Raw genomic sequence first — 23,846 nt, 5'->3', positions numbered from 1 at the left:
AGACGGCCTCCACCCGGTCTCCTCTGAAGCAGCCTTGAGTTCAGTTCCAACTGTAGATCTGGCATCCTTTTCCCTCAGCCGATGTGCCGAGTTTTACTTCAGAGTGCTCGAGGGAAGCCTGGGGGCTGCCTCTTTGGAGGAAAATGACTGGGAGGAAAGGTGGCCGGTCAGCAGGCTGGTACTGAGCTCTGGTCCCCTCGAACCACCCCCCCCCCCCCCCGCCATCTCCCTGTAACAGGGCTGGTCCGCACGGTGTCCAGCACAGACAGGCAGGTAAAGCATGCACGGGCAAGAGTGGGCACATTCTCATGTGATAGGATTCAACTATGACCGCGTGCCAAGCTAACACACCACACCCTTCCCTTAACCCCGCCCCCTGACCCAATCCAGTGTGCCCCTCCCGCCCCCTGGCACTGCCATGCCCACAGTCAAGGGTCGGAGCGGAAGCCCACTCAGACAGCAAGGCGTGGCTCATGCTCGCCCCCCCACCCCCTTCCCCAAACCCCCACCCCCTTCCCAAACCCCCCAACACACCCAAATCGCAGATTAAGTGTACAAACTGTACAAGAGTGAAAGTAACCAGTTATAAATGACCCATGCAGAAACTCCATTACCCAGCAGGCCTTACCCTGTCCTGTCCTAAGAGACACTTTGCAGGGGGAAGAGACAGACAACGGACGTAGAATTAGTAAAGGTTTTTACCCAGATATCCTCAACCAAGACAAAATAGTTCCTAGTACATTATTTTTACTCCATATCAGTGCGGTCTGGAATACAGTGGAGGTTGATGGTAGGGACCACAGAGATAAAGACAGATAGTATCTATTTTTATGGGATCTATTCCTTTGGTATATGCCTTACTCAAGACAAAAAGGTCTGTGTTACTGTATCTGCACATTTTCACAGTCCAGAATGTGGTTTACAGACATATTATGTTTGTGAAAGTCCAAGGATAAAGGCTAACCTTTTGATGTTAAAGAAAAGCCAACCCTGAACTGAACGAACTGGGACACGTTCCAATCTGATAACTTACTCCGTTCCCTTCCGCCTTTGTGGACTCCCCCTTAGAGGATTTGTTTGGTCTGGATCGGTAACAAAGTAATACCTGCACCTTGCTAACAACAAGGTTTGGCATAGTGAATGATTATTTGTTCTCATACATTCAGTCTACTAAAAAGAGGAAGTCAACCTGGCCAGAGAGAAGGGAGCCCATTTTCAGGGGAAATTGTAACATACAGCAATTTGGGGATTTTTAAAGGTCTAATGCAGTCATTTTTATCACAATATCATTTAAATGATGGGTAACAATGAAATACCTTCATGTGATTGATTGTAAATAGAATGTTAAAAAATACGAACAAAAACACTTTTTTTTTATTAAGGTTTGACCAAAACACTATTTTTGCCAATACTGCTCTTAAAATATAATGGCATAATCGTAGTTTTCATCATTGCAATCTCACAATGTGGTAAAAGGTATAACACAGGTTTTTACTGCACTGGGCCTTTAAGGGAACACAGATTACATTCACATTACAGTAGAGAGCACGGAAAAGATGCTAACCACTTTGTCCTCCTGTAGTGGCATGCAGTCCAGGTAGCAGTGAGGAAGTGAAAGAGAAGTGGTTGACGAACGAAGGGCAGGGATGATGAGAGGAAGCGGAAAAGTGGAGGAGTGTGGTGTTAGATAAAGGAACAGGGAGAAGGATGGATGGAGGGAGAACAGGTTGAAACGGGTTAGAGGGGTTTGTCAGAGAAAGGACAAAGGGGTAGATGAAAAGGTTTGTGAAACATGAGGAGGGATGAGTCACAGAGAGAAGAGGGAAAAGGATGAAAGGAGTGAGGGGATGGTGTTAACATTTGTTAATACACATTCACACAAATAAATCACATTGCATCCTCTTACACAGTTATTTCAGAGACAGAACCAGGGAGAAGTCGACAGTGGAGAAACACAGAGTAAGCATGAAGGCAAACATGTATGACAGTTCCGTGACCTTGGCATGACACTTGACCTTTATGTCACTTGGTCATTCAGGAAAAGGAAATGGGGACACAAAGAGCAACACGATGCGTCATCTAACACAAGCCCCGAATTATGACTTCCTGTCTAGATTAGCTTCCTTTTTTTTTATCTGGGTATTTAAAATAGTCTCTCTAGGTCTAGGATCAGATTTCCCTTTTAAATAATTTTTTATACTGACACGGAGGGCCTGATCCCACATCAGCATTTCTACTCAAAATTGCTTTTTCCGTTTTGGTTGTTCGTCAGGCAGATACAAACACATTACATTTATGAGACAATATTGAACCGACAAATCATTATTAAAACGGTGAGGAAGAGTCGGGTGAAGGGTGTGGTCTTGTGATAGGAAGAAGAGCTGGTGGCACAGATTTAGTAGGCCTCATCGTCACAATGTGACGGCAATGCCTTCTACAGGACGGCTCTCTGTACTGCAGCCAGCCTCCGGGTCTATTTTGGGAACATGATTATTCGCCATTAGGTAAGTCGTGGTTTTTTAAGGACAATATACATTTGTAGTTGGTTTTCAGAGAAAATTAGGTGTGTTCCTCAATGCTCAACTGATTCTGACTGAGGCCATTTTAGGTCGTCTGCATTCTGTGTATTCAAGTCCTACCATACCAACAGTGACGGTTTATAGCATGTGGTAAGGCAACTAATAAAATCTGGTTTAGCTATCCGCTCTGTGGAACCAATGTGCTGAAAGAGTAGGGAGACGCCATGAGATTCTACTAATACAAATAATTTGTATTTGACGCAAGGTACAGCGGCTGGTGCCAAAACCGCCAACACAAATGACTGAGTGATTTTATGTAATGAAACAGATTTCACATTTTCAACAAATCATGATCTTCGGGCCTGGCTGGCATCTCCCTTAGAGAGAGGGAGCGCCACAGGACAGATGATCCAGGAAGGAAGCAGGACAGAGGATCCAGGAAGTAAGAAGGACAGAGGATCCAGGAAGGAAGCAGAATAGAGTATTTAGAAAAGGAAGTAGGACAGAGGATCCAGTAAGTAAGAAGGAGACAGGATCCAGGAAGGAAGCAGGACAGAGGATCCAGGAAGGAAGCAGGACAGAGGATTTAGGAAGGAAGCAGGACAGAGGATTCAGGAAGAAAGCACCAAAGGGCCAGTCAGAACACTCTCTAGTCTACACTGCCTACACCTATACACACACTTAACCCACACACACACACACACATACAGACACAAACACACTCAAATAATCCACACATGACACATACACAGAGCAAACACACACAGAAAAACACACAAAGACAAAACTTACACACGCACACATACTGTACACCACACACACACATACACATATAACACCCACACAGAAACATAGATAGGACAATAATACACAATGATACAAAAGCAGCCTACACAAAACACCCATCCATACATTATATACTACGGTCTATACAAAACCCACAGAGACTGACTCACACTCCGGCTCCAAGGCTGAACATCACTCTGTGTTCCTGTCATTTCTAACGGACACAACACTACCGGTGGAAACCGACCATTAGCTAGACCAAATGTTATTATTCATGTAATGCCATCATGCTACAGTGGATATACAAAATCTACACACCCTTGTTAAAATGCCAGGTTGTTGTGATATAAAATAATGAGACACCTTTTCCCTCTTTAATGTAACCTATAAAGTGAACAATTCAATTGAAAAAACAAACTGAAATCTTTGAGGGGGAACAATGAAAAATTAAAACCTTACAATAACCTGAGGATGTGGCTGTGTTCAGAATTAACCAATCACATTCAAACGCATGTTAAATAGAAGTCATTACACACCTGCCATCATGTGAAGTGACTCTGATTAATCACAAATAAAGTTCAGCTGTTCTAGTAGGATTTTCCTGACATTTAATTAGTTGCATCTCAGAGGAAAAGCCATGGTCTGCAGAGAGCTTCCAAAGCATCAGAGGGATCTCATTGTTGAAAGGTGTCAGTCCGAAGAAGGATACAAAATATTTTCCAAAGCATTAGATATACCATGGAACACAGTAAAGACAGTCATCATCAAGTGGAGAAAAAATTGAACAAAAGAACTGGACGTCCCTCCACAATTGATGAAAAGACCAGAAGAAAACTGGTTAAAGCGGCTTTCAAGAGGCCTACAGCAACATTAAAGGAACTGCAGGAATTTCTGGGAAGTACTGGGTGTGTGCTAGATGTGACAACAATCTCCCGTATTCTTCATATGAATGGGCTATGGGGTAGGGTGGCAAGACGGAAGCCTTCTTTTACAAAGAAAAACATCCAAGCCTGGCTGATGTTTCCAAAAACAAACATCAAGTCTTCCAAAGCCTGTAAGAAAATGAGTTATGGTCTGATGAAACCAAGGTTGAACATTTTGGCCATAATTCCAAAAAGGTATGTTTGGCGCTAAAACAACAATGCACATCACCCAAAGAACACCATACCCACAGTGAAGCATGGTGGTGGCAGCATCATGCTTTGGGGCTGTTTTTCTTCAGCTGGAACCAGGGCCTTAGTCAGAGTGGAGGGAATTATGAACAGTTCCAAATACCAGGCAATTTTGGCAACCATTAGAAAGCTGAAGATGAAGAGGAAGTTCACCTTTCAGCATGACAATGACCCAAATCCACAAAAGCATGGCTTCACCAGAAGAAGATTCATGTTTTGGAATGGCCCAGCCAGAGCCCAGACTTGAATCCAATTGAACATCTGTGGGGTGATCTGAAGAGGGCTGTGCACAGGAGATGTCTTCGCAATCTGACAGACTTGGAGCGCTTTTGCAAAGAAAAGTGGGCAAATATTGCCACGTCAAGATGTGCCATGCTAATAGACTCCTACCCAAAAAGACTGAGTGCTGCAATAAAAGCAAAAGGTGCTTCAACAAAGTACTAGTTTACGGGTGCGCACACTTAAGCAACCAGGTTATTGTGAGTTTTTTATTTAATTTTTTTCCGCCTCAAAGATTTCAGTTTGTTCTTCAATTGAATTGTTCACGTTAAAGGTCACATTAAAGGTGGAAAAAGTTCTGACATGATTTATCTTTGTCTCATTCTTTTACATCACAAGAACCTGGCATTTTAACAGGGGTGTGTAGACTTTTTATATCCACTGTATATAAATTCACATTTTCTGCATGTCTGTTCTGCATTCTGTCAAGGATGACGTCAGATTCGTTTACTCAGACATACCAAAATCCAAAGTAATGAATTCATGGTTTCTAAAATATTATATTATTCTTGACTGTCTAGCTTACGTTTCGTAGACTGTTAGTTCTGGAAGATTGCATTTTATTTCATATTTATAGGGTCATTCTCTTTTTTACATATTTAATAACAGGTTTAATTTGCTGAAGTTCACACTAAAAGAGTATTTATTTTTCCAAAATACATAAATAAATATTTATGTTTTTTTAACATTGTTTAGACTTCCTTTTTAGCTGCCTAAGAAAGTCAGGCAGCAAACCTAAGTATTTTAATGTCTGAAAATTCCCTGAGCTTGATCCTGTTTCAAAGTCTCCTCTCTGTGCGATCCTGGGTCCCAGCTGGGCCTAGCGGATCTGGAACAGATTGGGGCCCAGCAGGGCCAGGGACCAGAGCCCATAGTAAGGTAAGGAGAAGGGCTTCTCCCTGGGGCTGGACAGGAGTTGGAGAGTGGCCCAAGTGGCATGGGGTGGAGCAGGACCTGGGCTAAAAATAACACCCACATGGGCCAAGTGTGTACACCGCCGCCCGCATGTTGCCCTGTGCTCGTTCTTAGTCTAGAATATCACTCACAGAGTTTGGTGCTCTAGCGTGTTCGATATGTTATTTACAGGGGACACTGAACTGTAGATGTCGTTGGGCTTAACATCAAAGGGTGTCCATTTTGAAAAGCATGAATGCGAGCTCAAACGACAACTTCAATACACTTTGGCCAGCCAAAGTGTGACCGAGCCCAAGTCAGTCAGCACAGACAACAGGGGAGCCGTCTCAACAAACAAACAAGCAGAAAGGGGTATGGGACAAGGGGTTTGACCAAGGCGGACGGGGGGGGGGGGGGTTGGGGGAGTGGAGAGGAGGCGCGTAACGGTTTCTCACGTTGTTGGAGCGCAAGGAGACGCGTCCGCCGCATCGGGCGCAGAACTTGGTCTGGCAGTAGGAGCAGAGGTTCCCGCAGCCGTCGGCGAACTTGGTCCGGCGGCAGATGCCACAGGTCGGGGCGTCGTCCTTGTGCTGGCCCTGCTGCTGGCGCCGCGTTTCCACGCCGATGCGACGCACCTGCTCCTTGTACATGTCGAACTGCTGGTGCAGCGTCCTGGCGGAGCCGGTGGGGAGGGGTGGGGTGGGGGGGGGGGGGAGAGAAGTTAGTCATCACGGTGTGATTACTACATCATTGATTTTAGAGACGGACAGAGACAGGACAGTACACTATACTGAATGGATGCACTGCAGAGGGTGGGAAGGAATAATAATGGAAGACATGGCGGGAAAAGGAAGAAGGACTTCCTGAAGTCCATTCACAGCCGGACAGATGATAATAACATATTGCATTTAATCGCAGCTATCAACCATGTCAGGCTTCTCAAAAAACATGCTATGAAACTGTCAGTGACAATGTTCATTTAGTTTGCAGGGAGAGTTGGGAGCCAATTAAAACAACATATAGAACATTGTCTGTGAATAAATTAAACCGTCAAAAAAAGAACTCAAGACTCCTCACTTCACGCTGTTACCTCACAATCATTTCCCCCGTCTCAGCTTCTGCTTTACCAGGAACCAAAATAACCCATTTGTGAATTGCAAATGAGACTGTGTGAAAACTGAAAACCCTCAACCAGCACCACATTAACCTCCCAATGGTATTGTCAAAGGGCTATGCATATTAACATATGATTTGGCTTACTTAGGGGATCCAGTCAGACCATTTCATTGCAATAGTGCGTGTGTCTGCATGCTTGTGTGTGTGTGTGTTTGTGGGTGTGTGTGCATGTGCGCGTGCACGTTTGGTTAAGGCCCAACCATTCAAGGTCATTAACATCTGATATTATATTAGATCACAGACTACTTTGAAACAAGTTGTCCTGACTTGTCTTTAGAAATGTAACGCGAGGACAGGGGTGTCTCTCCAGCCGAACTATCAGACTTCCCTGACACCTGGCATCGATTTACTTCTGACTGACAAGGGCAGAACGGATATAATCCCAAAACACCCCAACCATTTTCGGGAAGAAATATTCTGGTACATGAGACTCAATTTACTGCACCCCGAGACACGTGTTCAGACTCTCCCAGAGAAGGACAGGTGTCGGACAGATCCGTCTCACGGGCCCACCTGCTCCCTGAACGCAGGCTAGGACCGAGAGATAATTCACACAACCTACGGAAACTAATCGAGAAAGCTCTCGGTCATGAATCGCAATTGCGATGCCTATGTAAATGTTTCCCGTCCGTAGACGTTGTTGTGGAACCCATGGATCTTAGTGACCTTGACCGCCTCGTGGGTATCAGTAAAAGGTTTGTCCAACTTTGATTCGTGCTACTATGTTGACATAACCACACGAGAACAACGCAATCGTTAGAAATCTTATATAATAACGTCGCCTGATCAAAATACAAGAGTGTATAATCCAGTCACCTGTTTTTACAGGACACAGCCATGTCCTTGTGTCTGTAGTCACTGACCTCAGAATTGGAAACAGGTTGAGAGCACAGTATAACAGCAAATCGCAGGTCAGCCACACACAGACACGTCTAACCGTCCTCCGCCATCACATGGACATGGTAGCGCCGATGAGAAGACAATTTACGAGAGCCCAGAAAAAGTGTTCAGATGTCCCCCAGAAATACTAGCTGAATCGCAATGACAGCGCTCTGAAGGCCCCCGGCCCCAAAAAAGAACCTCAGAAATATTCTTCACAGATCCGTCCAAATGCCACAAGCGACGTACACCCAAAAGGAACTTCACAAATCCCAAACGAAGACTGTTTCGAGACACCGAGAAAGTCCTTTCTAGGTTCCCAGAAAGATCCTTTGAAACATCCCCGGAAAGACTTCACAAACTCTCCGGAGTCCAGGAAGCTTCTGAGCGCAGGGACGACCAACAGGGCCACGGCAGTACAGGCAGTGTGTAGCCACGGGCCGAATGCCCATCAGCCAGACGGCAGACTGCAGAACATGGGGTGTAGGGACAGGGGACGGCACGCCGGGCGACACCACGCATGGAGATTAAACCACAGCCCAACTGTCAAGTGACGACAACGTCGCGCAAGACTGGATCCACAGATTGGTCCGGTGATGCTGGGCGTGGCTTTGCTCCCAACGCAAACCTTTTGGTTAACTATGCTGTGGAAGACTTCTGCTACTGACGTGTGTAGCAGTACAAGCACAATATTGTGTGTATCAGTGTGTATCGCGGCGGGAATAGAGGCACCGTGGACATCTTGTCTGCACCTCTTCCACCTGGGTTTTGGAGGCGTACTATTGATGTTACTTCTGCCCTTTTGACCTTCTTCTGTTCGGCTCCTATTACAGGTTTCCAAACATTAATTCCAAAGGGAAAATATAAAAGCATTGAGCATTCCTTTTCCTGGTTGTCCATTCTCTCCGGGGATTCCCTCCCTCTCCAGTGCTCAGACTGAACAATCTCTCTCCTACCCAGGTCAAATAGGAACCCTAGCAGTCTAGTCACAGGGAAGTACCAGGGTTCAGACTGAACAAGCTCTCTCCTTCTTAGAAACCCTAGCAGTCTAGTCACAGGGAAGTACCAGGGGTCAGACTGAACAATCCAGTTATGTGGAGGCCCTGAAACACACCATGTTGGAGGAGTCTCTCTATCACTCTCAAATTCTCCATCTCCCATTCCTTCATTATTTCTCTCTCCACACGTCCTCTAGTTGGAGTTGTTAATTAGCACGGCTACAAATACATCACAGGGGTATGGGCTGGTGAGTGTGTGTGTGTGCGTGTATGTGCATGCGTGTATGTGTGTGCGTGTGTGTGTGTGTGTGTGTGTGTGTGTAGGAATAAGAAAAGGGGGTTGGTGCAATTTCTGTCTCGTCAGCTGATTCTTGATTGTTCAGGCTAACGCCTTTCAGGAGGATCTTTCACAGTCTCAGAGGTGTTCAAGAGGAACAGAGACCCTCTTGCTCTATGGCCATGGTCAATGGACACACATGCGCAAGCGCACATATACACACACACACACACACACACACACACACACACACACAGACACACAAACACACTTGGCATCGGTCATTAGAGTTGAAGCTAAAGTAATTGATGATGTAATTGATCCAGACTGCTTAGGAATATAGCACTTGAGGTGTGACAGCTAGAAGAGCAAAGTAAAGATCCAAAGATCCAGTCAAACATGCCTCATGATATCAAAGGGAGAGAATCGCAAAATACCTGACCACATATTTCCCACAGATGTTACAGACCCACACATAATTTGAAGTCAAACGTTAATACGCTCTCATATCTGTTGGACGTAAAAACCCAGAAAACATGAAGCCTATCAATAAAGGACTTCAATTACCAATTGAGGAGGAGAGGGGAGGAGAAAGAAAGGAGAGCACAGCGAAGGAGGCGGGTGGAGGAGAGGTGGGAGGAGGGCGGAGGAGACGAGAAGGGTGGAATGGAGCAGAGGGGAGGAGAGTAGATGCATCCGATGTGGTTCTATAAATATCCATTTGAGGAGCGGAGGGGGGGGGGAGACAGGAGTGGGGGAGGGAGGGATTGATGAGGGATGGAGAAAGGCATCAGGTGTGACACATCAACTCCGGTAGACAGCCAGTCAGAGGAAGACCCAAGCATATTAGGAGAAGGGAAGAGAGGGAGAGAGGAAGAGAGGCAGATCACCCCGGTATACGTGTGGGGATTAAATCAGGAAGTCAGGGAGACCTCGCCCCACGAGACCAACCAATCAGACTACTTCGCTGTGCCAGCGTTGGAGAACGTTAGGATGTTGACAGGACTGTTATTGATGTTGGGACTGTTTCTCCCCGTATTTATCGACCAGAGTGCCTTTTTGGCATGGCTCTCTCATTCTCACTCTCTCCATGTGTCTACCGCTTCAGCTCTCTATTTCTACCTGTCTGTCTATTTACCTGTCTGTTTTTCTACCTGTCTCTCTCTTTTTCTCTATCTCTCTCTCTTTCTAACCTTCTGCCAAGCGGTCTCAATCTTTCTACAGTCATTCGAAATTCGAAGTAACCATTATACACGCAGGTTTAAAAAAGATAAAAAGGCATATTGTTACCATGTCCAGTGAGTACAGTTCTTGTTACAGCATTCATAGTGTGGAATCTTGGCATTAACAATTACAATATGAATGTACGTTTCATTGGAAGTGCATGTGTTACAATATTGAGAACAACAGAAACATCTATGTTTAGATTATCTCTCTGTAGGTTGTGATTGAATGACCAGAGGAATGTTTACGATGGCCATATGGCATGGGGGGTTGACTTCTAAAAACATGGTCTTTGCTAGTTAGAAACGCCTTCAGTGTATATATCAGCTCGTAACCAACATTACAGTGAGAAGATAATGGAACGTTCACCGAATGACATCTGTGCTGCAATTCTCCAATAAACTTGAGCGAACTTCTCCCTCGATTTGATACGGGTTCTACATTATTTTACCACTATACGAAACCGCCGATTTCTAACAATTGTTAAACAAAGAGAATATACATGTGTATGGTTACATTTGCACGGTTGTTTGTGCTCCACTAGTTCCCGAGTGACTAATCTTGATACAGATATGGGAATTTATCGACATTTGATGTGATTTCAAATTCTTTGTGGTTCTATATGATCTGATGGCAAAGTATGTCCCTAATGGGCTCATGGCTGGAGATTTGGAAGTCTCCGTGTTGTCATTCCCGTTTGAAACTCTACTCCGTCATTCTGTGGTAATTGATAAATATGGTCTGATCCACATCCGCTTTCCACTGACATTATTCCTTCCAGATCCCATTCTCACACGCGCACAAATGCACACACGTGCGCGCGCGCGCACGCGCACACGCACACACACACACACACAGCTACTCTGACCTTACACAACCCTCCATTTGCCGTAAACCATTAGTCTTATAGATGCGGTGTAATAAGAAGTCCAACCCCCAAACCCCCTCCCTCCCAGACTGCCACAGCCGCGTCCACAATACATTTCCTCTGTCCTCCGGAGGGCCGACACTATTCATTTCCTGTGTCCTCAACGTGAAAGCGTGCCTCTATGTACCGCATTTAGCCTTCTCTCCGAACCGGCCTGCGACGACGTAGGCTATGGATTCTCCACGCGCTTCCGGAGGGGAAGGCAGACAACTGACCGCAGGCGATGTCATGCCAGTTAGTCCTACACAGACCGATGTCGCTGGCCTGTCATGGCGCCGAGTGAAAGATATCAGGGGTGTCTGTAGTGTTTCCACTGCTCAGTACCACGCACACATATAGATATATAGACATATAGAGAAGCCCCTGGCAGCCCAAGCGTAATGCCTGTTCATTAAACTTTCATGCTGTTGATTTCTAACTTCTGGGAGCACTAAACAGGCTGCTCACCAGCAAGCTAGCTCTCTCTGTCTGTCGTTCTCTCTCTCTCCCTATCCTGGGGACTACGTAATCTCTTATCTCTCAGTCTCTCTGTGTGACTTTCTGTCAGCTCCTCTCCCTCTCTTTCCCATCTCTGATTCATTCAGTTTCACTCTCTCTTTCTCCATCAACACATTTTGCTTCACGTTCCCAGCAACCACCTCTCTGCATCTACCTCCTAACTGTGAAAATGGTCTCCATCTCCGTCTCTAACCGTCTCACTGTCCGTCTGTCTTCCTCTCCGTCACTAACATCTCACTGTCCGTCTGTCTCCATCTCCGTCTCTAACCATCTCACTGTCCGTCTGTCCATCTGTCTCCATCTCCGTCTCTAACCATCTCACTGTCTGTCTCCCTCCCTCTCTGTCTCTAACCGTCTCACTGTCCGTCTGTCTCCCTCTCCGTCTCTAACCGTCTCACTGTCCGTCTGTCTCCTTCTCCGTCTCTAACCGTCTCAGTGTCTGTCTGTCTCCCTCTCTGTCTCTAACCGTCTCACTGTCCGTCTGTCCATCTGTCTTCCTCACCGTCACTAACCGACTCACTGTACATCTGTCCATCTGTCTTCCTGTCCGTCTCTAACTGTCTCACTGTCTGTCTTCCTCTCTGTCTCTAATCGTCTCACTGTCCATCTGTCTTCTTCTCCGTCACTAACTGTCTCACTGTCAATGTGTCTTCCTCTCTGTCACAAACCGTCTCACTGTCCATCTGTCTTCCTCTCCGCTCCTAACTGTCTCACTGTCCATCTGTCTTCCTTTCTGGCTATAACCATCAGCCTCTCCACCGAGTCTCTGTGAATCCCTCTGTATAACTCCTTCTCTCTCCAAAATGCTTTGTTCTCATCAGAAGGGGTGTTTGCTAAATAAATGAAAAGGGCTTTCTCCATGCTTCAAGCTCACCCCTGTCCTCCCTCCCGTCCCTCCCTCCTCCCCTCCCTCCATTCCTCTTCTCTTTCCCCTTCTCCTCACTGCAGACAGTGAAGCCTGTCATGGCTTAGGACAGTAAAGGTCATTCGACATCGGCCGTCATCATATCAGATTGGATCATTGTCCATTATCTCTGCATTATCTCTAGAGATCATAGTGCTTATGTCAATTGGGTCCAGTGGGATTGATGGATGATATAAGACTCAGTGGTGGAGTCATGTACATTACCACCTACCTACTGGGCGTCACAAACATCACCGCGGGACTGTCTATTTATGATATCCCCAAGTGCCTCGCTTGTGAATAACAAAGTTATACTGTCTCCTGGGAAGAGGTGAGTGACAGGACGTAATTGTGATGAACTAGGAGGTGATGTAGCAAAGAGAGAGAGACAGGGTGGTGAAGGCCTGGTATAACAGAGAGAGAGACAGGGTGGTGAAGGCCAGGTATAACAGAGAGAGAGACAGGGTGGTGAAGGCCAGGTACAGCAGAGAGAGAGAGACAGGGTGGTGAAGGCCAGGTATAGCAAAGAGAGAGAGACAGGGTGGTGAAGGCCTGGTATAACAAAGAGACAGACAGGGTGGTGAAGGCCAGGTACAGCAGAGAGAGAGAGACAGGGTGGTGAAGGCCAGGTATAGCAAAGAGAGAGAGACAGGGTGGTGAAGGCCAGGTATAACAGAGAGAGAGACAGGATGGTGAAGGCCAGGTATAACAGAGAGACAGACAGGGTGGTGAAGGCCAGGTATAGCAGAGAGAGAGACAGGGTGGTGAAGGCCAGGTATAGCAAAGAGAGAGAGACAGGGTGGTGAAGGCCTGGTATAACAAAGAGACAGACAGGGTGGTGAAGGCCAGGTACAGCAGAGAGAGAGAGACAGGGTGGTGAAGGCCAGGTATAGCAAAGAGAGAGAGACAGGGTGGTGAAGGCCAGGTATAACAGAGAGAGAGACAGGATGGTGAAGGCCAGGTATAACAGAGAGACAGACAGGGTGGTGAAGGCCAGGTATAGCAGAGAGAGAGACAGGGTGGTGAAGGCCAGGTATAACAGAGAGAGACAGGGTGGTGAAGGCCAGGTATAACAGAGAGACAGACAGGGTGGTGAAGGCCAAGTATAGCAGAGAGACAGACAGGGTGGTGAAGGCCAGGTATAACAGAGAGAGAGACAGGGTGGTGAAGGCCAGGTATAACAGAGAGAGAGAGACAGGGTGGTGAAGGCCAGGTATAGCAGAGAGAGAGACAGGGTGGTGAAGGCCAAGTATAGCAGAGAGACAGACAGGGTGGTGAAGGCCAGGTATAACAGAGAGAGAGACAGGGTGGTGAAGGCCAGGTATAACAGAGAGAGAGAGACAGGGTGGTGAAGGCCAGGTATAGCAGAGAGAGAGACAGGGTGGTGAAGGCCAGGTATAGCAGAGAGACAGACAGGGTGGTGAAGGCCAGGTATAACAGAGAGAGAGACAGGGTGGTGAAGGCCAGGTATAACAGAGAGAGAGACAGGGTGGTGAAGGCCAGGTATAACAGAGAGACAGACAGGGTGGTGAAGGCCAGGTATAACAGAGAGAGAGACAGGGTGGTGAAGGCCAGGTATAACAGAGAGAGAGACAGGGTGGTGAAGGCCAGGTATAGCAGAGAGAGAGAGACAGGGTGGTGAAGGCCAGGTATAACAAAGAGAGAGAGACAGGGTGGTGAAGGCCAGGTATAGCAGAGAGAGAGACAGGGTGGTGAAGGCCAGGTATAACAGAGAGAGAGTGACAGTGTGGAAGCACCTAGAAACACCATTGCAGTATCCGAATGCTTACACACAAATTTTACACACACTGTATAACCCACCTCATATTCTGATCGAAACTGGTTGACTTCCTGTTGTATACTGTCTTAACCTAAATTCTGGCATGCAGAATGAGAAGACCTAACTATTAACCTAATCAACTATCGCTACCTGGGTGGAGAAGGACTGTTGGGAACAACAATCACTGAGACTACCTGAATCATGTCACCTGGAACAGCCAGTAACATGCGCAAAAAGGGGGAGAAAATGAAATGTTTCATTTGCTTTGAATAATTTGTGTTGTTTATGTTCGTATAGCATTTAATTAATCTATGTACATGCATAAACACAGATCTTGAAACAAACAGTTCTGAAACTCTACCTGCAATAGAGAAAGCCAGAAAATTATGGGTGTGGTTTTGAGTGTGATTTCATACGTAATTGATATGTAAACTTTTTCAAATACAGCTCACTTCAAGTTCATAGAGTGAACAAAACTTCTACACCCTAGATACATTCGTTTTCCATCTGAAGTCCACCCAACTAACAGAATGATGATAACTAAATAGATACCGTATTTTGTTTTTACAGCGAAAGGATACATAGTTGGGTTGACACAACATGTTTTATACATTCAGCTCACTGTGAGTTAATGTTGGTAAGTAAACAAAGATTCACAGCATCTCAGCGTATTTTCCTGTGTTTCCAGCTAACTTACCGAATTAAGCTAATTAGGCGATTGTTTATGTCCGCTTTTTTACTGGGTGGAGAATAAATATTTCAAGATTAAAGTTACAGAATGTAGAGCTTTTGTAACATGAAGACAGATTCCTCCAGAGTTGCTGCTAAAATGACATCGCACTGAGAACACAGACACGAAATCCACAAATATCCACACTGGCAATTTACACATACACACACCTTGACCCAAATGCCAAACTTACCAATTTACACATACCTAGACCCAGCTCTCTAACTTACATACTGTACACACACACACCTTGACCCAGCTCTCTAACTTACATACTGTACACACACCTTGACCAAACTCTCTAACTTACACATACAGTACACACACCTTGACCCAACTCTCTAATTTACACATACAGTACACACACCTTGACCCAACTCTCTAACTTACACATACAGTACACACACCTTGACCCAACTCTCTAATTTACACATACAGTACACACACCTTGACCCAACTCTCTAACTTACACATACACACACCTTGACCCAACTCTCTAACTTACACATACACACCTTGACCCAACTCTCTAACTTACACATACAGTACACCCACCTTGACCCAACTCTCTAACTTACACATACAGTACACCCACCTTGACCCAACTCTCTAACTTACACATACAGTACACACACCTTGACCCAACTCTCTAACTTACACATACACACCTTGACCCAACTCTCTAACTTACACATATAGTACACCCACCTTGAGCCAACTCTCTAACTTACACATACAGTACATCCACCTTGACCCAACTCTCTAACTTACACCTACAGTACACACACCTTGACCCAACTCTCTAACTTACTCACACCCATGCATTCAAACACTGCAACAGTCTCATGTCTCAAGTCTCACGGTTTCAAGTATGTTTCGGGCATATGGTTGAAAATAAACAAATGAATGATTGGAGTGAGAGACGGCAGCTTACTGTCGGTAAGTTGTCTTTGTGGAATTCTCCTGTGGGGAGATTGTTTTATTTGTTTGTTTGTTTGTGTCGGTGAGCACAAAATAGGTCATTATTTGTATTTAAAGTAGCTTGAAAAATGTCTGATACTGCTGTGTAAATTGTGTGATCCTCCATAAAACACTCAGACACGAACTACGCTCGTTCCAGCGTGACCACTCTTCCAGGTGTTTCAGACACAGCCCAGTGCCTCTGAGTTTTAGTTCCTATTAAAAGTTAAGAGTGGGTGTGTGCGTGTGTTTGTGTGTTTGTAAGAGAGAGAGAGAACACCCGCTAAAAACAGTCACAGACACATCAAATCAATCATGGTGTATGTGTGTGTTTGTGTCTGATGTGGGAGTTTTGAATTGGGACTAATTTCCCTTGTTGTCCATATAACACATGTTAAAGCATAACAAGCCCCCCCCCCCCCCCCCCCCACACACACACACACCAACAGGATCAAGCCCATTAAATTCACACTTCTAATCAAGAGAAATTCAATAGCATGAAACTAAAACAGGTTTAAAAAGATATGAGACATCAACAACGCAACCAGAAGCCAGAAAACGGAATATTTGAATATTTCAGGAAGCCGCATCCTAGTGTGAGCTATTTCCAGAACTGTTCCATAATTCAACATTAACAATTCAACCCCGAAACCTTGAAAACATCAGCCAGCGCTGGTTAACCAAATAAATATATATATACATTTAAAAAAACAGTTTGCTTTTCTTTTAAAAGTGAGATATCAGAAAAGGGATTACAAACATGTCCCATGGGTACAATTTGAGACTGGTATGAGTGTCCATTGATGTAACGGTTTTGTCCTGGGAGGTGTTGAAACACGCAGCTAGAGTTGGAGGAACATTGTCCCAGACAGTGGCTGTTCATGTACCCAGTGACAATGAGGGACACAGAGAAGAAACAAAGCTCTCAAATCTATTATTTGTCAATAACGTTGCATAGCCCTCAGCATTACTGTTAGCACAGTAGCATGTGTTAGCAAAGTAGCTTTTGTTAGCACAATAGCATGCGTTAGCACAGTAGCATGCGTTAGCACAGTAGCTGGGTGTGCAGTGTGGAACATACACAAATCTTCTGTCGTGGTCACACAGGCAGACACAGCTGTATGCTTGGCTGTCAGGGTCTGACAAAAACCAAAATATGCCCTGGGAATGGACAGCGTCCAACTGCTACAACCAACTGTCAGTGGAGTCACTGCTAGGCTAGCTAACCCCCGGCGCACCCTAGGGTTGCGCCATCAGGTCCAACACCCGCTCCACGTCAACATTAACCAGCAATCCGTCCGTCAATCAACAATCTCATTGCAGCCCTACCAGCACTGTGGCAGACATTTCAGCGCAGATGAGAGAATGTGTTGAGGGTTACAATGTGACTTTCTCCTGAGTCCACACAGGTGACAGAGAGGAGAATCTCCCCCTAAAAAGCTCTACTCCATGTACCTTAAACCCATCTAGCAGCTACCTCTGCCTGGGTTAGGAGTTAGGGGCATGCCCGGCCTTCATAAGCAATATGTGCTCTGGGGTTCCCTGGGGAACCCTGCGAAGCAGAGATTAGCACAGTGTTTGTTTGTAGTACGATGTGTGTGTTTGTGAGTGTGTGTGGACTCTCCTAGGGGGCCCTCACACAGAGGCCCCTTCTAATCTTAAATCCTTCCGTCCACCGCATGCTAGAGGCTCAGTCTCTTCTGACATCTTTGATGATGAGGGGGACTCTTCCTCTCTTCTCACTCTCTTTTGCTAACTGTTTTCCATCCAGCGTCTTTGATGATGAGGAGGATCGTCCCCACTTCTCACTCCACTTGTTCCATCTTCCTCCTCTTCAAACACTCTCTGTCATCTATATTTGAAAGGCGTCCACAGTGTATTTACATTCTGGAAACCTCAAGAGCTCTGAAGGGAGATTTCCTGTTCAGTTAGCGGGTTGTTTCCCCACGTTGGGGGCATGTCGCTGCTGTGTTCAGTTGAGAGGGAAATAGGAACATTGGGGGGGACCAACACGGAAAACAGGTCTGCTGGATTTGTGCGATCCCTAGCGAATTAGCAAAATTGCTAAGCGATATGAATTTGATGAGCATGCAGTTTTAGTGGACAGGTCTTATTAGCATGTTAGCGTGACCTCTCAGCACCCCATACCGCATCCTCATGGTTCCGTGTCCGGCCATTTCGCAAGTCCCACACTTAGTTTTATACACCTCGACTGAGAGAACAGCGTCGGTCATATTAAGCTCCTCGTCTCACACCTCCACCGACAACTTCGTAGGATCGAAAACGATCAAGTCCATACAGAAGGACACCTGTCTTTCCCTGCTTAATCTCACTGTCTTATATCAGATAAGGTCGTCTGTACTGACGGGCACTGGGAGACCCCTTCACCCTACGCATCGAACCCAACCTGATGAGCCAGTCATCCGACGGACTCATCTGCCGATCCAGAGCCTCCGGTACGACGACCAGGTGCTCCTATCCTGCAGCCTGACATACGTGTAATGATTAGCCCCAAAGGGAGGCCTCTGGGCTGGACGACAGGCCTGAAAACACAGGCCTCTTCTAAGAAGCAGGTGATGAGATACAGAAATGCAGGCAGTCTACCGACTTATCAATACCAGCTGCTCAGCTCCCAGGTATCATGGGAAAAGCGTGGTGTGAGTACCTGTTAGTACTGATTAGCCTGCGATGGTCGCTGTCACGCCACGTTGGATCTGCGACCACGTTACGAAACAACTAATGGGTCATATTCAACTGGATGTGGTTTTTGTAAGTGGAAACCAAAACATGTTTTTGTTTTTGGACAATTTGCAGTGGTCTCTCCAACCCAGAACAGCGTACAGCACCTCTGTCAATACCGTTGTCAGAACACACTAGTGTGTGTTAATCATTCACTAGCCTGTGTTTTAATCATATGCTATTACTGAACTGATATTAATGGGGGACCTCGCTGGTTGGATGTACATCTACGGCAGCATGCCAATGTTGTGTGAGCCTACAGGCCTAATGCTTGATTATGGTCTAATCAAAACTCTCGGCATAGGAATATCCCATTGAGCAAAATAATTTGAACAGAAACACATACAGTGGGGAGAACAAGTATTTGATACACTGCCAATTTTGCAGGTTTTCCCACTTACAAAGCATGTAGGAGTCTGTAATTTTTATCATAGGTACTCTTCAACTGTGAGTGACAGAGTCTAAAAAAAAATCCAGAAAATCATATTGTATGATTTTTAAGTAATTCATTTGCATTTTTTATTGCATGATGTAAGTATTTGATACATCAGAAAAGCAGAACTTTATATTTGGTACAGAAACCTTTGTTTGCAATTATAGAGATCATACGTTTCCTGTAGTTCTTGACCAGGTTTGCACACACTGCGGCAGGGATTTTGGCCCACTCCTCCATACAGACCTTCTCCAGATCCTTCAGGTTGCAGGGCTGTCGCTGGGCAATACGGACTTTCAGCTCCCTCCAAAGATTTTCTATTGGGTTAAATCTGGAGACTGGCTAGGCCACTCTAGGACCTTGAGATGCTTCTTACGGAGCCACTCCTTAGTTGCCTTGGCTGTGTGTTTTGGGTTGTTGTCATGTTGGAAGACCCAGCCACGACCCATCTTCAATGCTTTTACTGGGGGCCAAGATCTTGCGATACATGGCCCCATCCATCCTCCCCTCAATATGGTGCAGTCGTCTTGTCCCCTTTGCAGAATAGCATCCCCAAAGAATGATGTTTCAACCTCCATGCTTCACGGTTGGGATGGTGTTCTTGGGGTTGTACTCATCCTTCTTCTTCCTCCAAACACGGCAAGTGTTTGTCTCATCAGACCACATTACCCTCTCCCATTCCTCCTCTGGATCATCCAGATGGTCATTGGCAAACTTCAGACGGGCCTGGACATGCGCTGGCTTGAGCAGGGGGACTTTGCGTGCGCTGCAGGATTTTAATCCATGACGGTGTAATGTGTTACTAAAGGCTGATCCCTCTTCTTCCTCATGATCATTGATGCCCCACAAGGTGAGATCTTGCATGGAGCCACAGACCAAGGGAGATTGACCGTCATCTTGAACTTTTCCATTTTCTAATAATTGCACCAACAGTTGTTGCCTTCTCACCAAGCTGCTTGCCTATTGTCCTGTAGCCCATCCCAGCCTTGTGCAGGTATGTCCTAACACAGCGCTCTGGTCTTGGCCATTGTGGAGAGGTTGGAGTCTGTTTGATTGAGTGTGTGGACAGGTGTCTTTTATACAGGTAACGAGTTCAAACAGGTGCAGTTAATACAGGTAATGAGTGTAGAACAGGAGGGCTTCTTAAATAAAAACTAACAGGTCTGTGAGAGCCGGAATTCTTACTGGTTGGTAGGTGATCAAATACTTATGTCATGCAATAGAATGCAAATTAATTATTTAATAATCATACAATGTGATTTTTGATAATAATTACAGACCTCTACATGCTTTGTAAGTAGGAAAACCTGCAATATCAAATACTTGTTCTCCCCACTGTATTTTGAATAGCATCTGCAAATAGGTATATTTCTACTGTATCTGTTGGCAGTGGGGTCTGAGCACAGCCATGTTGTGCTCAATGATATTTAGTTAGCATATGTATTGCATGTCAATGTAATGTGTGTCTACCAAACAAGCTCATGTGACACCGGGAAAGCCTGCAGAGTCAATGGAAAGTTCACACGCAGCCCCAGTCTCTCTCCATCTTTCCCTTTCACATTTTTATTCTTATTCTCATTACAAACAGAAGACTTGAGATTTGTTTTACCATTACTCTAGAAAGCACTTAGCCACTTCTTATCCATAACCGGTGCCTTGACTCCGGCAGCCAACAGCACAGCAACTGGCCATGACCTATGTGTGTGCGTGGAACATCATATCAATGATTGCCTAAATGATGAGGACATTATTTACAGAAGCTGTGGAGGGCTCGAGCCTCATGGAACATTAAATAAATCACTTCCTCTGCCTTGGCACGAGAGTACCGGCTCACAAGACTTCAACTAGGAAATTAAACCATCCAATGTTATTGCAGCAAACAAGGATGTCATAAAGAACATGAAATATAATATATTGCTGTTCGATATTCGACTGGGTTGAGGCTCCAAGCGAAGATGAGCAAACGACAACGTGTAATACCATGACTCATAATTCACAATGCCTGTTCCCATTCTCATAAGACGCGTCGATAAGGTCTCATGCGAAATTATATAAGCCAGACTCATTCACGCCATTGCATTGTATTGGGAACCGACCGGTGGGCAATCCGAAGAATAGCCTATCCAACCGTTCACGAGGGAAGGAGCTGAATGTCACACTTGATACGCACTGTGTCTTCACGTTGCGTGCATTGGCTTGGTTTACAATATCATTAAAAAAATGATTTGCTTGGTGTATGTTGAATTGCCCAGTATACGTTTTTAACCAAAAATAGGCCTAGACGGTCTGGTCGAGCATTCGGTCGAACGACCGGCGTCGCCTACATCATCACATGGTGAGACTTCCAACCACACCCCACTCTCACTCGTCGCTGAGGGTCGGAAAACATAACACGTCAGTATATCACGATTGTTTGACACTCGCAGTGAAGCATCATTAAAGTTTTAATTTAATGTCACCCATCCATTCGTAAGGCTACGACCGTGACATGACCAGCATTGTCTTCTTTCACAACATGGAAAGTCTTTTGGCAACGGGTGATATCTGTTTATAACGAGTTAAGCATAAAAAAAACATTGCTTACTTCGGCCCACTAATTAGAGGAGATAGAAAGAGTCCCGGAGGGAGGGACACACGCAGCGGTGTAGTATGATTCATCCAGCGCTCCCCGCTGTCAAACCCCGTATTCCCCTCCGTGGCCACCCGCGACAACACCTGTAACTCGTTTGACCCTGTTTTCCAGGCCTTATCAATGTCCACCTTTATCCCAATCGACTGTCACGAGGCTACTTGATTAGGTGGGCTATTCACATTGTAGCCTATACAATATGTCTATAGGCTCAAATTCAAGCATGTAGCCTACACCTGTCATTCATTATGGGGGCTTGAGAAGAACGAATGCATCGACTACAATCAATGTTGAGCAAACCCAAACGCTTGGCAGGCCAACGTATGGGAATGTTTTCTAATGAACACAAATGCAACACAAATGTAACCTTCATTAGCCTATATATGAATTATTTCTACAATGACGAAAGCAAGCAAGGACACGTCGCCAGAGTAGGCTATACCAGCTTTAGTTATACGCAAATGAGCCTAACAGGGAACAATAGGCGATGCCTACGGGTTGTGGTAGTTGAATGGCTGTGATGGCAAAGCACCGGCATACTGGTAACATATTGGGAGTAATGGGCGGCGGATGGTCGCTCTTGCGTTTGCCTTCTGATCTGGACACCACGCGCGTGAATGGGGGTGTTTGCACCGATCACCGTTCATGGAAAGGAAATGTTGCCCTTACTTTAACATGGCTTCTTCTTTTTCCTCTTCCTCCTTCTGCCGATCCATCACTGCCATGATTATTTTTCTCTCTTCCTCTGTGAGATGGCTGAGGTCCGGCAGTTCGGGGATGGTCGGCGGCGCGGTGGGTGGGCGAGGGCCGCCCTGGTGCCCCACAGAGACGGACGACATCTTTTCTACCAGCAGCACCCTTGCTTGGCGTGCTACTATCGGTTTGACGGACAGAATCCCTGTTTAACGTTGCGAGACACACCTCACGACATAGTCCACGGGTAGAGCAGCAGCTCTGGTGAATAGTGCAAGCCGCCGCAGCTCATGGTTGTTGCAGGCACCCACGGTTGTGCTTTTGTTTCGCGTCCTCCTAGGCTTTATTTCTCCACCTCCTCTCTCTTGTCTCTCTCTTCTCCCCCCACCCCCCGCCGGCCCGCCTCTCCCCTCCACCACCGCCGCTTTTACGGGAAGCCCATCGCAAAACCAAGAGAGGACACAAACAAGCCGATGGACCCTCTGGATGGACTGGCCTTGATCTGTAGTGTTGGACCAAGAACTCTGCGGTGCTGGACCGTGGTTAAGCTAGGCGGCGTCGGTGTGCTGCGCTCCTCTCGCTCACTCCCTCTCGGTGCCACCGCCTCGGCACTGCTAATGTTGGAGCCACTGACAGAGAGATAGAACAGTCAATGGGATGCAGCCCCCGTGAGCACGCATATTTCTTCTTAAAGATGTGCACGCGCCTATACAATTTTTGAGAATGGGTCACTCTCTCTCACCACGCCACATGCGAAAGCAAGTCCTCCACCCTCATGTGTTTTAGGAAGCCCAAATCTATGTCTGCCACCACGCACGCACACACACACACACACACACACACACACACACACACATTACAAGTAAGAAATGGGCGTCATTTAACTTATAACTCCTACATGCATGCATTGTAGACTGTAAACTACTGATCAATAAGAAAAACTAGGTTATGTCAATTCAATGTGTCCAGCATTCAGTTTATCAACATGCAGTTAGATTCATCAAAGTTGAGTTAAAAATCCAACTGGCATGCTCTTTCCAGCTGTATTCAAAGAATGTATTAAAATAGATGGAGGAATCAGTAGGATCCTAAACATATGTCATTGTTAATTAACCAGGACACTCTAATGGGGGTTTAAAACAACATTGTAGCACCACGGACAGCGACATTTAGTCTCGTTCAAAAGAGGCATTATACAAGTTTTAATTTAGCTTCTTCTAGCTTTTACCGCCCAATTTTGCGTGGAGCCTTTGCTCTTTGAAATGCAGGCCTATGATGTAGCAAAATGTATATAAACGTCAATTAACTGAATGACTGACGTTAGAACAAGCTTTTTTTTTGCTGATTG

The 23,846-nt window shown here is 45.8% G+C and overlaps 1 protein-coding gene across 14 annotated transcripts in view; it reads right to left on the bottom strand.

Annotated features, from left to right (window-relative positions):
• The window catches only part of rims1b (regulating synaptic membrane exocytosis 1b), a 66,609-nt gene extending 43,339 nt beyond the window's left edge, over positions 1-23,270 (bottom strand). For 8 of the 14 annotated variants that reach the window (XM_034294363.1, XM_034294370.1, XM_034294366.1 and 5 more), the window contains exons 1-3: positions 22,475-22,886; positions 6,106-6,322; positions 1,565-1,576 (exon numbers count right to left, since the gene is read on the bottom strand). In XM_034294363.1, the coding sequence (XP_034150254.1) occupies positions 1,565-1,576; positions 6,106-6,322; positions 22,475-22,644 (399 nt within the window). In that variant the 5' untranslated portion in view covers positions 22,645-22,886. Of the gene's footprint in view, positions 1-1,564; positions 1,577-6,105; positions 6,323-22,474 lie in introns of all 14 variants that reach the window. The other 6 variants (XM_034294372.1, XM_034294373.1, XM_034294371.1 and 3 more) reach the window with 4 other exon arrangements.
• Positions 23,271-23,846: the final 576 nt, after the last annotated feature.

Source organism: Esox lucius, chromosome 9 (genome assembly GCF_011004845.1).
Source record: "Esox lucius isolate fEsoLuc1 chromosome 9, fEsoLuc1.pri, whole genome shotgun sequence".
In the NCBI taxonomy this organism is placed as follows: Eukaryota; Metazoa; Chordata; class Actinopteri; order Esociformes; family Esocidae; genus Esox; species Esox lucius.
Note: the sequence above shows the minus strand (reverse complement) of the source record. Positions and strands in the feature narration are given on the sequence as shown.